The sequence below is a fragment of the Penicillium cosmopolitanum genome (genome assembly GCF_028827165.1).
Source record: "Penicillium cosmopolitanum strain IBT 29677 chromosome Unknown utg000009l:1.0-9042332.0:1.0-9050551.0, whole genome shotgun sequence".
Taxonomy (NCBI): Eukaryota; Fungi; Ascomycota; class Eurotiomycetes; order Eurotiales; family Aspergillaceae; genus Penicillium; species Penicillium cosmopolitanum.
In genome coordinates this window covers 5,749,975-5,764,699 of record NW_026622679.1, presented here as the reverse complement: position 1 = coordinate 5,764,699, position 14,725 = coordinate 5,749,975, and the positions used below count along the sequence as shown (strand labels likewise).

General features: G+C 51.6%; 6 protein-coding genes across 6 annotated transcripts; 3 read left to right on the top strand and 3 right to left on the bottom strand.

Annotated features, from left to right (window-relative positions):
- Nucleotides 1–357: 357 nt before the first annotated feature.
- On the bottom strand, nt 358–2,034 carry N7509_010224 (putative nucleoside transporter; the record flags this gene model as incomplete). The annotated part of the gene is made up of 3 exons (XM_056634861.1): nt 358–854; nt 918–1,599; nt 1,696–2,034. 3 exons carry the CDS (start codon nt 2,032–2,034, stop codon nt 358–360), a joined length of 1,518 nt encoding a protein of 505 aa, XP_056485481.1.
- A 1,863-nt stretch (nt 2,035–3,897) lies between these two features.
- Nucleotides 3,898–7,983, top strand: N7509_010223 (putative RNA binding effector protein Scp160; the record flags this gene model as incomplete). Its single annotated transcript, XM_056634860.1, has 6 exons — nt 3,898–4,069; nt 4,105–4,293; nt 4,357–4,604; nt 4,676–6,956; nt 7,008–7,282; nt 7,306–7,983. The coding sequence occupies 6 exons, from the start codon at nt 3,898–3,900 to the stop codon at nt 7,981–7,983; spliced, it is 3,843 nt and encodes a 1,280-aa protein (XP_056485480.1).
- A 1,699-nt stretch (nt 7,984–9,682) lies between these two features.
- N7509_010222 (uncharacterized protein) lies at nt 9,683–9,974 on the top strand (the record flags this gene model as incomplete). The annotated part of the gene is made up of 2 exons (XM_056634859.1): nt 9,683–9,788; nt 9,814–9,974. 2 exons carry the CDS (start codon nt 9,683–9,685, stop codon nt 9,972–9,974), a joined length of 267 nt encoding a protein of 88 aa, XP_056485479.1.
- A 719-nt stretch (nt 9,975–10,693) lies between these two features.
- On the bottom strand, nt 10,694–11,385 carry N7509_010221 (uncharacterized protein; the record flags this gene model as incomplete). Its single annotated transcript, XM_056634858.1, has 2 exons — nt 10,694–10,904; nt 11,285–11,385. The coding sequence occupies 2 exons, from the start codon at nt 11,383–11,385 to the stop codon at nt 10,694–10,696; spliced, it is 312 nt and encodes a 103-aa protein (XP_056485478.1).
- A 2,145-nt stretch (nt 11,386–13,530) lies between these two features.
- On the top strand, nt 13,531–13,773 carry N7509_010220 (uncharacterized protein; the record flags this gene model as incomplete). Its single annotated transcript, XM_056634857.1, has 1 exon — nt 13,531–13,773. The coding sequence occupies one exon, from the start codon at nt 13,531–13,533 to the stop codon at nt 13,771–13,773; it is 243 nt and encodes an 80-aa protein (XP_056485477.1).
- Nucleotides 13,774–14,090: 317 nt separating this feature from the next.
- Nucleotides 14,091–14,561, bottom strand: N7509_010219 (uncharacterized protein; the record flags this gene model as incomplete). The annotated part of the gene is made up of 1 exon (XM_056634856.1): nt 14,091–14,561. The coding sequence occupies one exon, from the start codon at nt 14,559–14,561 to the stop codon at nt 14,091–14,093; it is 471 nt and encodes a 156-aa protein (XP_056485476.1).
- Between the last annotated feature and the right edge of the window lie 164 nt (nt 14,562–14,725).

Sequence of the window (14,725 nt, the reverse complement as noted above, 5' to 3'; positions counted from 1 at the left end):
CATATACCAGGCACTAGTCCAGCGACTAGTGCCGTTTCTTTCACTTCTTTCTGTCAATGATTGGGTCATACTTCTTCTTCAAAGTACTGCACTCGTTTAATTTGATACCCATTCCGTCGCGTCCATCTTGGCTCAGCGCGCGCTTGTGTCCTGGCAGAGCATTGTTCTACTAATTATTAATTTAGTCCAGCTGAGTCTGGTCTAATGCACATTTCCAATTGCATACAAATGAAACCAATCGTTATAGAGCTCTTCATTCTTCTCATATACAACATCTTTAAAATTATTATACTACATGGAAAAGATCTCCGCTGTCTCACCTCGCAGGAATGCTGGTCCCGTAGGTGATCGACAACTTTAACTATCGGCCCACATACCGCAGCTCCAAAATGCGCAGGGTAGGTACGAGATCGCCGTGAAGACTAGCGCCAACTCGTTCGCTATGTCTCCGCCCTGCACGCCTATCAACGAAGCCAACGCTCCGATGTAGTATGTCTCCACCATGCCCACAATCCACCCTGCCGCTCCACAGAGGAACGCTGTGAGACCGGCGTAACCGACAGGCATCTTCGAGGGGGTGTTCCAAGCGTCTAGATCGTAATTGGCGAGATTGCCCTTTCGGAAATAATAGTGCTCGGTGAATAGGATGACGAAGAAAGAGGTATTCCAGTATCCCAACAGGGAAAGGAAGTTCTCCAAAACATCTAATAGATGATTCCGACCCACGATACCGAGTAAGAGAATGCACACAAATACGATGAGAGACCAAACAACGCGAGGCACCTTGGCGCATGGCGGGGCAAAGAGTTGTGCAGATAGAGCGCCGGCGTAGATGGCGATACAGTTGACACCAACTAGAGAAAATGTTAGCGCCTCACACTATGTTTTTCACGGCAGCACTTTGATATCAGACATACTTCCAGAGAGAACGAGCAGAACAAGTAGGAACTTGGCGAAACCATTCGGATAGATGATCTCCTTCAAGATCTCACCAATCCCGCCCTCATAAGCCTCAGCCCAGTCAGGATTCTCACTCAGAGCAGAGGCGATACAGGCACCCAGCAACATTCCAATGCAAGTCGGGATCGTGATTCCCAGAGTCGTGTACAAGAACACCTTGATTTTGGGCGTGTTGACGGGGTAGTGAACATAGAAATCCGAGACGATGGAGCTCCACGACGCACTAGAGCCATAGACAACGCTGAACAAACTCAAAACCTGACCGGAGCGAGTCAAGCCGTGGACAGAGGGGGGGTCGGCCAGATTCGCGCGGTGCGCCGCTTCACCGTAAATAATCATGAAGATGATAAAGAACAGGATCCACGCGTATTTCTCATAGAGAAGTACACCGCGCAGTCCGACGAAACTGAATAGTAGACTGATACACGCGACGATCACCACGCCCACGGCGATCGAGACGTGTCCATTCGACACTGCGCTCAGCGCCAATCCGCCTGTGATACAGTTTACCGAGGCCCAGCCCAACTGCTCGATGACATTCAACAAGGCGACAATGGACGAGGGGTAATAACCGAGTGAATATCGCGAAATAGCGACCTGGCGCAGCCCAGTCCCGGGTCCCATTGTCGCGCACCAGCCCTAATTAGCCCAAAGTAAGCAATCTCGCCATCCCGAATCTTGTGGCGTAAACGTAAACGTAAAATGTAAAAGGGGGGGGGAAGGCAATTCGCGTACCGTCACCATGGCCCCTAATAGAGTAGCGAAAATAATGATGGGAATCGTTTGACCTAGCGATAACCCAAATTCCTTGCCCAGAAATCCCGTACTGAAACAGCTGACGTTCATCGTCGCGGACGCCCACATAAAGGCCATGACTTGTGGACTGGGCGAATGGCGGTTCTCCGGGTGCACACGGTCAAGACTATTGGACTCGATGCCCATCTTGCGATCCAGGTACTCTTCATAGTAGCGGAGTTTCGCGAAAAACCCCTTTGGTGCGACGGGTTCCTCCTCTTCGACGGGTCGCACCTCTGGTTCCAGTCTCTTCTCTGGGTCGAGTTCGAGGTCGGCCATGGCGATAATGGTGCCGGTGCTGGTGGTGTGGACTGGGAATGGCGAGAGACAAAGAGCGACAAAGGAGAGAAGGTCCCCCCTCCGCTCCCTTCCTTTTTCTTCTTTTTTCTTCTTCTCCGCACGGGGGATATGGGGCTAGGGTTACGGCGAATCTGCCAACTCGGGTGGCTCCGTCCAATCTGCGAGTTCGTGGTGGGCCACATGGGCAGGGCGGCTTATCGGCACTTCTTTGTTCTCTTTCCAAACCTTAGGAATGGCTTTTTTTTTTCAATATCTGGGCTATATTTAAGACATGGCTGTGGGGTATTTTGAGCTATCCACTGAATATTATGGGCTTGTGAGCATTTAACTCAAAACCCCAACCCTCTAGACATGGTGAAAGAATGAGAGAGTGTTCTAAAGGAATCTACTCTACTTTGGTTAAGCTTTTGGGGCCGACGAAAAAATTCTCGTTATCAGGTGGGGTAGGCTGAGCCGGGCCCGTTTGATTGGTCTACAATTCATCTCGCTTCCTTTCCGAGTGTTGGATATCTAGTCAAGCATACTTTTATGGCATGATGGATTGTTCTGTCAGCGTGGGACCCCCCCACGTATTTAAGATGTTGGGGTGGAGTGAGTGTCGGTTGATCTTTTGCCTTAAAAGCAAGTCAAGTATACTTCCAGTGCGGAGTACTGGTGGTCTGGCAATTGCTGATCACGAGTACTACTTGCTGCATATCTGTGCCTTTGGAGTCTAGACCTCGATCCCCAAGCTACATTTTAGAATATAGCGAAACTCGCTATTATTGCCACCGCGGCGGCGAACAGGCCCCCAGGGGCGAATTGATGCAATTAGTTGGCAATATCTCGTATTCTACTCTATTTTACGTAGGTGTACTTTGAAGCATTTAAAGTACTGGCAGTTGATTTGACAGCAGTCACCTGGATAGTTGCCCCAACACTGAGATCACGCGCAGCACGTAGATGGGCCTTATCGCCAAGAGGGCCAGGGAGATGTCGGACAGTCATATATAATTAGATACCTCGAATTGGCATCTTCTCCGAGTAATTGAGGGATCAATGCATCTGGGCAATGGCGGGGAAGTGATTGGCGTGAGGATGTGTGATCTGCGGGTGACATTGCCAACCAAGTCTGGACGACCCGTGGGGATGTGCCACACCCAAATAAATCAACCTTTAGACGTCTAGATGCTAGGGAAAACTGAGGAAGAATTGTAGATTAAAATGACAATCAAGTGAAATTAAAATGAATTGATGGAAAGAGAATTATATTCAAGTTCAGAGGCCCAACAGGGTCAGGTCAAAAAGGCCAAAGTGGCGCTCGGAGGCGGAGAAAAGCCCCCCGGGTTGAGCTGCTGGCCTCTTCGCTCTGCTCGGTGACTTACTTTGTTGTCTGGGGATCTCGAACTTCTTCCTCTCTCCACCTCCACCTCTACCACCTCCTCCCCCCCTCCCCCTCCCCCCCTTTTACGCCGCTTCCCCCTCACGACCCTTTTTGTTAGGGTCTACGGGTTCATTGTACATTCTCTAGGGTGTTTTGGCCAGTCCAATACTTCCCTCCCTATTGATACCTGTCCCAGCTTCCCCCCGGACACATCACTGAATTGTCAGAGGACATCTACATCGCCCTGTTTGTCAATTCGTCAAAGTAGCATTTATCTTGTGGGTTATTCTGCTTTCTACCCCCCTAATTCGCACTATCTGCATCAATACTGGCCACATCCCCCTCCGCACCGGCTCAAACTCCTCTACTCTCCTTCATCCATACTGATCTCACTTCGCTTCAATTGTAGGCTACCTTTGCACAGCCCCCAAACCCCCGTCGATTCTCCCCGGTTTTTTGATACATCCTCTGGATTCACCATGGCTGCCGATGCGTCTGCTACCGCCAATGGCGGTGCTTCCAAGTCTCTTGCCGCTATGCTTGAGGCGCAACACGAAGAGGCCCACAAGGTCACTGTTGAAGACGTCGTGGATGAGGAGGATCTGAAGCATCCCCCTCCCTCCGCGAACAAGCAACAGCAACCTTCCGCCGGTCCCCCGATTTTGGAAGCTGTTACCCCCGTCGAGTCGACTGCCCCGTCCCCGCCCCGAAGCCTCCCGTGAAGAAGTCTCCCGCATTTGACGTCCAATCCGAAGAGCTGTTCCCTGCGCTTGGCAGTGGACCGAAGCCTGCTGCTCCCGCTGCGGCCACATGGGGTGCGAAGAAGCCCTCGGCGGCCGCGGCCGTTGCGAATGGCCTTCCTCCCCAGCCATTGGGTAAGCTAATTGAAACCGAGTGAACTGAGAACTTCCGAAAGATCACTAACTCGGAATTGATAGATGTTCCCCGTGTTATGTCGCTCCCAGGAAAGCACATGGAGCAGCTCCGGTTGGCTCCTTCGCAGATGCAGCCACGCGGAGGCTTGAAGAAACCTCTGCGGGACATCTTGCGGGATATCTCCCGGCGGTCTAAGGCCACCGTTGACATGCGTGGTGGCCCCGGCGGCTCAATTATCTTCGAAGGAAAGGGCTCCGTTGATTCCGTTCGACAGGCCCTCAAGGAGGTGGCGCAACAGGTCGGATCGAAGGTATGTCAATAAGAAGTGCGCACGAAGCAAGGCCATGCAATTGGAAAACTAACACCTTCTTTCCCTCAAAGCAATCGGTTCGCGTGCCCATCCCCACCTCTGCCCGTGCCCACATCATCGGCCGCCAAGGCGCAGTCGTTCAAGATATCCAAAGCCGTACCGGTGCTCGTGTCCAAGTTCCCCGCGCCGATGACAACTCCGCTCCTGCCGACGATGACGATAGCGATACCATCGATGTGCTGATCGAGGGTGATGCAGTGGCTGCGGAGATGGCGCGCCGGGAGATCGAAGCAATCGTCAAGGAGCGTGGCTCTAACATGAGCCTTCGCTTGAAGACGATTCCACCGGAATTCTTCCCCTTCATTGCCGGTGCCCACGATGCCGGACTGCGGGAAATCGAGGAGCGCACAAAGGCACAGGTCCATGTGCCCCGATATGATACCTGGTCAAGCCAGCCTCCTCCCCAGGAAGCCCACCCTGGCCAGGTCCAGTTTGTGCCTTGTGCTGACAAGCATATTCTGATCTCCGGAGAGCGTGCTGCGGCCCAAGAGGCTCGTGCCGAGGTCGAACGCCTCGCTGCTGAGCTCCAGCGCAGCCTCACTCTTCGCCAGCTTGCAATCAACCGTGGTCAACACCAGTTCATTCTTGGAAATGAAGCCGATGCGCTCCACCAATTCCTTGCCCAGACCGGCTGCGCCATCGTTCTTCCTCCTGCCTCCGACGAGAGTGAATTCTTGACCATCACTGGCCCTCTGAACCAGATTGAGACTGGTATCAACCATGCCATGGATCTTGCTACCAGCATGCAAATGGCCAGCATTGACCTGTCCCGTCAACACCCCAGTGCCCCCGCTGGTCCTCACGCTCACGCCCGTGCCTTGACACAATATCTCCGCCGCCGCCAAATTATCAAGCAACTCGAGTCTGCCTACGATGCCCATATTGCGCTGCCCTCCAGTGTTGATGGTCCCGTTAACTGGGAGGTGTACTCTCGCGATGGCAAGAACACCATTCGTGCCCGCTCCGACATTATGAACCTCGTCCAAGCGCACCCTCCTTCTCGTCTGCGCCACGTCCCGGTCGACCCCTACTTCCACTCCTACCTGCGCTCGCGCGGTGCGAGCAAGCTCCAGGGCGACTATGGTGTTCACCTGCTGGTGCCGGATGATGTCAACAGCACCGAGGTTGTCCTGGTCTACGAGGGCCCATCCGCCACTACCTCCAGCTTCGAAGTTCCCCGTCAACGCCCCTCTCCCGCCGAGATCACCGCCTTTGAGAAGTCGCTTCAGGAGGCCCAGGAGTTCTTGTTGAGCACTCTCGGTAACCAGAGCGATATTGTCGCCAAGGCTGTCACCATCCCTGCCAAGTACCAGGAGAAGGCCCGCAAGTTTATCATTCGCGAGCAGGACACTAAGGGAGAGGACAGCATCCCCGTGCGAGCTATTGTTGGCGACGCAAAGGCATCCAAGTGCGAGATCGCTCTCCGTGGTCCCTCCGGCCTGGTTGACGAGCTTGCTGCCAAGCTCGAAGCCTTCATTGTTGAGCAGGAGAAGGATGATCTGGAGCGTGGATACACAAACACTTTCGACTTTCCCCAGAAGTATGCCAACTTCCTTATTGGCAAGCGTGGCGAGAACATCAACAAGCTTCGTGAGGAGTTCGATGTTGACATTAAGGTTGAGAATGGAAAGGTGGAGGTCAAGGGACCCAAGGCCAAGGCTGATGCTGCCCGCATGCGCATCATCAACATGGGCAAGAAGCTGGAGGATGAGACCACTCACATCCTGAAGATTCCCGCCCAGTACCACCGCGAGCTGATCGGCCAGCGTGGTAACCAGGTCAACCGTCTCCAGGATCGCTACTCCGTACGAGTTCAGTTCCCCCGCGCAGCTGTTGCGGATGATGTTTCCACAACCGACACAGGCAGTGATGCTGGTGGTGGTGCTCGGGCTGGCCGTCCCCAACAGGCCGCCGATGAGGTGTTGGTTAAGGGACCCAGCAAGGGTGCCGACTCCGCTCGTGATGAGCTTTTGAGTTTGTGGCAGTACGTCGTTGAGACCTCGCACACTGCCAATGTCTCCGTTGCCCAGAACCAAGTTGCTTCGCTGATCGGCCAGCGCGGTCGTGAAATGGATAAGCTGCGCGCTGATACCGGTGCTCAAATCGACGTCCCCAGTGCCAATGACGCACCGGATGCCTCGGGACGAGTTCAGATCCGTCTCAAGGGTACTAAGCAGCAGGTCGCCGAGGCTAAGAAGATCCTTACCCAACGGGCCAGTGAATTCGATGCCACTGTTACCAAGTCGATTGAGGTGGACAAGAAGTATCACAAGGCCTTGATTGGTGGAGGCGGTACGTTATTCCCATTAAGTCACACGATTCCTAGTTACTAACAGACACTAGGTGCCAACATCCGCAAGATCGTCGTTGATGCTGGTGGTCCCAGTGACGGCAGCGCTGCCCGCATGGTCCGTTTCCCGCGCCCCGATAGCACCGAATCTACCATCCGCCTCGAGGGCAATGGTAAGATCGTTGAGAGCATCATTGCTGCCATCGAAACCTTCGTCAAGGAGCGCGCCGATCAGGTCACCGAGACTCTCGATGTTCCAACCGCCCAGCACCGCCTGCTGATTGGTCGTGGTGGTGAGGCTCGTCGCGGCATCGAATCCAAGTTCAACGTTACCCTGGATATCCCAAGCAGGGCTCGGGCCGCACCGACATCAAGCTCAAGGGACCTAGCAACGCCGTTGCCGAAGCCAAGGAGCACGTCCAGGGTATGCTGAAGGAGCAGCACGCCGAGACTGCTGAAGTCCCAACCTACCTGCACCACGTCGTTGCCGACAACGGCGCTTTCTTCCGTCGCCTGCGCAATGAATACCAGGTTACCGTCGACCACGCCGGTAAATCTGTGCCCACAAACCGTCCCGCCGAGGAGACCCGCTCCGTTGCTAACGGCAATTCCCTTCCCCTAATCACCGACGACGCTGAAGCTCCTTCCGATGCCCACTCGTGGAACGTGGTCGATAACGCTAAGACTGCCGATGCCGATGTCAGCCCCTTCCCCTGGGTTCTGACCGGTTCTCCCGAGAGCGTGGCTAAGGCTCGTGCCGCCATCACCAAGGCGATTGATAACGCGCAGCAGCAATCTGCCATCGGCTACTTGATTCTGCCTGACCCCAAGACCTACCGCTACGTTGTCGGTCAGGGTGGTAGCCAGATCAACGCCATCCGCAAGAAGACCGGTTGCCGTATCAACGTGCCCAAGGACCAGGCTCAGGGTGAGGCGATTGAGATCCGTGGCAGCTCTGCTGGTTTGGAGGAAGCCAAGGATATGATTCTGGAGGCTGTTCAGAACGGTCTGAACGGCTCTGCCCGGTAATTGCTTTGTTTTTGTTGTTGTTGATGGATCTTGCCTCCTCCTAGGAATAACGACTGGACATATTGGGCATTCCAGACATACAGCACACCATTTCTTCGAGAAATTCTTTGTGTTTATTTTATTGATCCCTGTTTTCTTACATCTATGATGGTATTTAGTGTATCTCTTCTCTTCTATTTCAAAAAGAATGTTCTCTTCTCATTTCCCCCTTTTTTGCTGTGTGCTTTTCATTATGCATTGAAGTCTTCTACTTCAGCACTCCAAGGAGGGCTGTCTTGTGAATCTCAAGACCCAAGTTGATATTCTAGCGAAATAAAATATAAAAAAAAGGTTCAAACGGTATCGATTCATGAGTAAACGGTTCATTCTAGTACTGAGTATCCCGAGTCTGACTTGACTAGTCTAAGCACCGCCCCCTCCAAAGCTGAAGCCCCCCCCTCGCGACCCACCTCGAGTCCCCCTTGTGCAAGTCCCGCGATAATCGGCTTTCACGAGCACGTTGTCGACGGTTATACTCTTTGGCATGCTTTCTTTTCATCTTCTTATCGTCGGAAGATGGCCTTTGTGGTTCGTTCTGGATGGGATCGACCTCGGACTTGGTCTCGGATTCATCGTTCGAGTCGCCGCAGAACAGACGTTTCACCCAATCAAGCATTCTGATATTGAAATATGAACTTCTGGCGAGACGTCTGGTATTCTATATGATGCGTCAGCTTCGTTTCACGGGGAATTTCCAACGGAAGAAATACCTTTTACGCGGGATATGAATAAGAGCGACGTATGTTCATGGATATTCGGGTAGGCGATGTTGATTTTAACCGACAGAAATTGGGGGCGAAGGGGCCAAATTTCGCACCAGGTGATTTGCATCTTGGCGCGCTCTTGGTACAGAGGACCCGGTGGGAGAATTGCAAATCATTATGCTCGGAAACCTGCGATAGAATCTGGAAGCAATACTCGTACATCGTTCTCGGACGACTCGCCGAGGCCGACTTGCATTTTGTTCCTTGCATGGGCCATAGACTCGGGGAACCTATCGCTGCTGGGAATTTCATATTCTCAACGATTCAGAGAAAGTTGCCCTTGTACATTCGAAAAAGGCAAAGGAGAACTCTTCTTTGCCTGTCCAGAATGCCCAAGAGCCCGCACCACCACAAACTCCAGTATTTCTTCCACCCCCAAGCGTTTTGAGGCTAATAAATGTCTCAGGGGAATGTGAAGCAGCTGTTGAGGCATCGAGCCTGGAAATGGCTTCGGGAAATCGATCGACGACGAGAAAGCGATCATATCGGATGATACATTCAGTAGGTAATGGATCGAGGAAGGGTATTTCATGGGGGAGGGTTCCGGTTGCACTCTGTGCGCTTTCACGGCTTTCGTTCCTGGCTTCAGCTGTTATGAAGCGAGATAAACGAGTATTGCTGGCGTGGCTGAAATAGAAGGATGAATATGGGCCCGTGAGGGTGTTGGGTCTCTTTAGAATTGACAGTTAGAGGTCGGATCACTCACTGGGAAAGGTCGGAATTACTCAACTTGACTCAAAAGGTTACAGATGCTGTGTTGGATGATGTGATGTGATGTGATGGAATTTATTCTTTAAACTCAGACCGAATATGTAGCTGGATGTTCACCACTGAGTTTCGGAAATGAGCATGAGCCCAAGTTCATCCCCCTTGGTGATTTTGCTTTGCCTTCAACCATGTTGAGACTTCATCTACGCCGTCAGGTTTCGGGCAGAGACATGAGCCCAAGTCTTTCACCTGTGGAGATCTGGTTGATCCTTGATTATTGCGATAGACGAAATGGTAAGTTCGAAATCTCAAATCAAAGATGAGGGCCACCGTCATTACTGGATGCCCAAGGTCCCTTGCGGGACCGGTCTCATCCAGGGTGGCCAGGGCCATGGCCAATTCCAGACAACACGACCAATTTACAAGAACACCCAGGTGCAGCGCACGAAGATGTCTCGCCAGGAGATCGAGTCATCCTAAACGGACATGACCGTAGCCGGGGTCCGCAGCCATGACCATTCCGAACAACCCGACCAACTTAAAAGAACACCTAGGTGCAGCGCACGAAGATGTCTTTCCAGGAGGTCGAGTCTCATCCAGAATGAACACGGCTGTACCCGTGGCCCATGGCCAGGGCCAGGTTTCTGAATGCCACGATCGCTTACAAGAACACCTTGATGCACCAAGATGCCGAGCAGGGAGATCGAGTACCATCCAGAGCCATTGCCGTAGCCGGGTGGCGTGACCAAGGCTCTGAATGCCACGATCGCTTACAAGAACACCTTGATGCACCAAGATGCCCTGCAGGGAGATCGAGTACCATCCAGAGCCATGGCCGCAGCCGGGGCCGGAGGGGCGTGACCAAGACTCTGAATGCCACGATCGCTTACAAGGGCATCAGGTTTGCACCAAGATGCCGAGCAGGGAGATCGAGTACCATCCAGAGCCATGGCCGTAGCCGAGGCCGGGGGGCGTGGCCGGGGTTCTGAATGCCACGATCGCTTACAAGGGCATCAGGTTTGCACCAAGATGCCCTGCAGGGAGATCGAGTACCATCCATAGCCCGGGCCGTAGCCGGGACCGGGTTTCTGAAAGCCACGACCGCTTACAGGAACATCTAGGTGCAACGCACAAAGATGTCTTGCAAGGAGGTCGAGTACATTCAGAGTGCCCGGGACCTGCTGAAGGAGTGAGACCGCTTACAAGAAGAATTGATGCACCGCACCGAGATTTCTTGCAAGGAGGACTGGCTCCATCCAGAGTGTTGGTGGATATCCGAACTCCCTTGCGAGAGCCGGATTTCCAAAAGCTGTCGAGAGGCCCAGGGGGTCTGATCGGTTGGGACCCAGAGCACTCAGTGATGGGGGTCGATTCTCTCCCGCGAAAACCAGTGCCACCCAGACTGAGCGTCTGGAATCACAAGAGCCAGAAACACCCAGATGTCAGCAAAAGCGAGTGAGGGAGGAAGATGTTACCTGGGAGAGAGAGTGCTGTGACCAGTCAGTCAAGTGTTGTTGTTGTTGTTGTTGTTGTTTTCAGTCAGATTGAGTACTCACCATGTGTCCAGAACGGTGACTGCCGAACACGACTGAGGGTGTTTTTCAGTCCGTTGAAGATCAGAAAAGTGAGAGGAAGATGGAAAAGAAAGAAATGAGATGAGGAAACACGTCAAGTAGATGAAGGTGAGGTGGGTGGTGGTGGGGAAGAGAAAGAAAGTGAGAGTGGGAGAGAGAAGAAGAAGAAGGAGAAGAGGGGGAGATGGGACTGGGAGGAAGTAAACAGAAACAAACAGAAGTAAACAAAAGGGAATGTAAACAGTGAATGCAAAGTGGAAGGAGGGTGCCCCAAATGGGATCGATTGGTCGTGGTTGCCTAGTCTTGAACGGTGCATGGTGAATGGTGAATGCCGAGATGGAAGTTGCTGAGATAGCGTCACCGCTCCTTCCTCTGGTTCAGCTTGCACTGACTTGCTCACAAGAAGAGAAAAAGAAGCCACAGAAGGAAAAGAAGCGGCTGTGCACAGAATGAGCAAGAGGAGGCATATTGAGGCTCTACAGGTGTCGTTCATGTCAGGAGTGCATGGATTCGGATTTCCTTGAGCATTTCAAACTCTTTTTTTCTGGTGTAGATACAGAAGATGGTTTGTAAGATCAGAAAAAAAGGACCAACTCAATTGATCAACAGACTGCGACATTGTTGGGGGAAAAGAAGGCAGAGTTTCAAATTGAAGACCCGACGTTGTTTTTAGGCCGATCTAGTCAAAGCTTGGCATTGGTGGACTATGAATCGTGGGTTGTGACTAAGGACTAATTCTTCTTCTTTTTTATTCTACTTCACGCTCAGAACTGCCCTCTTCACCTCATACAAATAGCACAAATACCATTCATTGACCTTGAATATCATTGCGACGAGATAACCCTCAAGAACGAACCTTGGAAAGACAGAGGCGAAAAATTTCCCCTCGGGTATATTGACGAGAATAGACTGCGATATCTTTAATCCCTGGGGTAGACAACTTGTTTACTACGTGGCTCGCTATGTGGCTCGCTACGGCCATATATACCACAAATCATCCGCTGAATATCTCCACTCCAAACCCAGAAAGCAACTTAGGGGTGGACTGGAAAAGCTGAAGTCGAGATGCCGCCGGCATGCAGATGATCAAATCCGAATTATTTGAAGTCAATCAACATATAGTGATTCAATTGGAATCCTTCTCATTTCCAAGCAAACTGCTAACATCGCAAGATTTCCCGATGTAATTTGAAGAGGATTGCCGGAGAATAGTGGACGACTGTGTGCTCGCAAAATATTCCGATTGAGAAATATTGCCGGGGCGAGCCTTCCGGAAATTTAGGGTCTGCCAACTCACTGGCAACTATTACAGTGCAAATATATCCATATATGACCGCTCTGTGATGTCCAACTTCCGCCCTTATTGCTACCCATGAGAGCAACTTTGCAGAGCATGAAATGCCAGTAATACCGCCAACATTTTTATTTACTAGATTCTTGGCACCGGCAATTATTCCATGCCATACAGACCAGTCGGCTGGATCGTGGCCGCAAAGTCGTCATCGCTTGGTACACGCGCGAAAGAAGTCGATATTGAATCTGCAGTGAACTGGACCAAATTTTTGGCAGTCGCAAAGTTACATCCTTTATGCGTACCCGCTTTGCGGATGAGCTTGGGTTTTATAGCATGGCGAATTCTACTGTGGATGGCATAATCGTGGATAGTCGACGACCCTCGTCCTCGAAACAAGATGCCGAGTTTGTTGAAAAATAGGCGATGGCGGATTGCAACAACAATATCACATATACTCTATAAATTTATACTGAATGAGAACAAATTTTGATAATTAAATAAATGGTCTGATACCATTAAATGATTGAAAAGGCCTCGGATTCATGCGCATACATAAAGAAAAGCGAAAGCGGCCCAAACATACCGGCCCGGTGTCTGACGTACAAAGTCTACTGTAGACTCTAGACCTTAGTATTAGATATACCCTCATAAACCTTGGAGCGTTTTTGAACCATCTATTTCTGATACCACGATTAGTGTACTAGGCTTACGACATAAAGAACCTCTCGAAATCCCCTTTACTTGACAAAAGCCACGCTCCGGGCCTACAAGACTCGGAGAGATGCTTGGCGTGTAGATTTAGATACTTCAGCTACGCCATTTCGAACTGGTTGTACGTAGGTCACACGTGCTTGAAAGAACATGATAAAGGGCCTATCATATCATTTACGGACACAATGGTGAAGGCGAGTGCTTCATATGACAACCCCCCTGCACCCGTACAGCCACAGTCATCATGGACCTGCGTAAACAATGACATCATAGGTGGAATACTAGCCTTAAAAACCAACACATTTGAACTGAGACCTCCACTCCACAACATAACTATTCACCCCATTATATCCTTCAGGTACACATTTTCGAGGTCGAATTCTAAACCCATATTCTTGCTTTCCCCGATCAACCACAAGTGATACCCACCTATTCAAAAACCTACCAGCCTTCACCATGACGATCGGCTCCCAAGACCAAGGCGCAACAGGCGCTGCCAAGTGGGTGACATCCACCCTTGGAAACACCGTTGGCGGCGTGACCCGTACTGTGGGCGGAGTCACGGGCGCTGCGACGAGAGGTGTCGGTGATACCATCAACAGTGCGACGGGAAGTGCTGGACGACCCGTTGGCGATGCGATTGGAAATGCTGGGACTGGACTGGAGGATGGAACAAAGCAGGTCGCCAAGGGGGGTTGAGAATGCTGGGCAGTGGAAAGGACAGTGGAGGTAGTGCCAGCGGGATGAATCAGGCCGATATTATTCAACTTTCGTCTGAGTCCTCCCTTTGCGTTGATCGAATTTATATTCAACGTGGAGTTGGATGTGTATAACCACTGGCATGTGTATATGATGTTTCCTGTTTAATAGTCTAGTAGCTTCATTTCAATATCCAAACACCGTTCCATCAGTCCTTCCCTCTATTTCCGAGTCTCTATAGCAAGATCTAGTAGTGGTATATATATACAAAAGTCTAAAAAAGCACCAAAAAAAACAAATCCTAGAAGATCATCCCATCAATGCTCCGCAGGAACCTTGAGCTTAATCTGCGTTCCCAAGGTCACCAGCGTTCCAAAACTACCCACCGCCATAAAAACCGGTCCCCAAATAGCAGGCACAAACTGACCAACCATTAAATACCGGCGTATAGACCAATAGCGGAAAAATCCATATCCCAAACACCAAGCACCCAAAGACTGACAAATTCTCGACGCGGTGACATGTTCCTTCAACATGACGAGAATCTCAGGACTTTCCCCGCGCTTCGCGATCGCTTTGGTCTGCGGCTCCTTTCCCGCAAGCGCAAGTTGCTTGTGGAGGAGGTGGTCGACGGCTTCTAGGCGGTCTAGCGCGAGGGCCATGAGGCCGAAGCCAAGACCTGCTCGAGTCCATGAGAGGAAAGTGCGCTCGTTGGCGTGGTGGTCGCGCTGTTGGGAGCCTGAGTTTGCGACCCGTGAGGGAATGAGACGGCGGAAGAGTGAGGCCATCTCTTGGAGATTATGAAATGAGTGTGGGTGGCCGCGAGGACCAGACCTGAGGAATGTCTTGGGGAATTTCTTGAAGATGGATTGGGTTGGAGGCGTTTCAATTGCCGCAGGGCTGAGGATCCACGTGGAGACTGCGTTTGTTGCCGTTGCCGGTGGCCGTATAC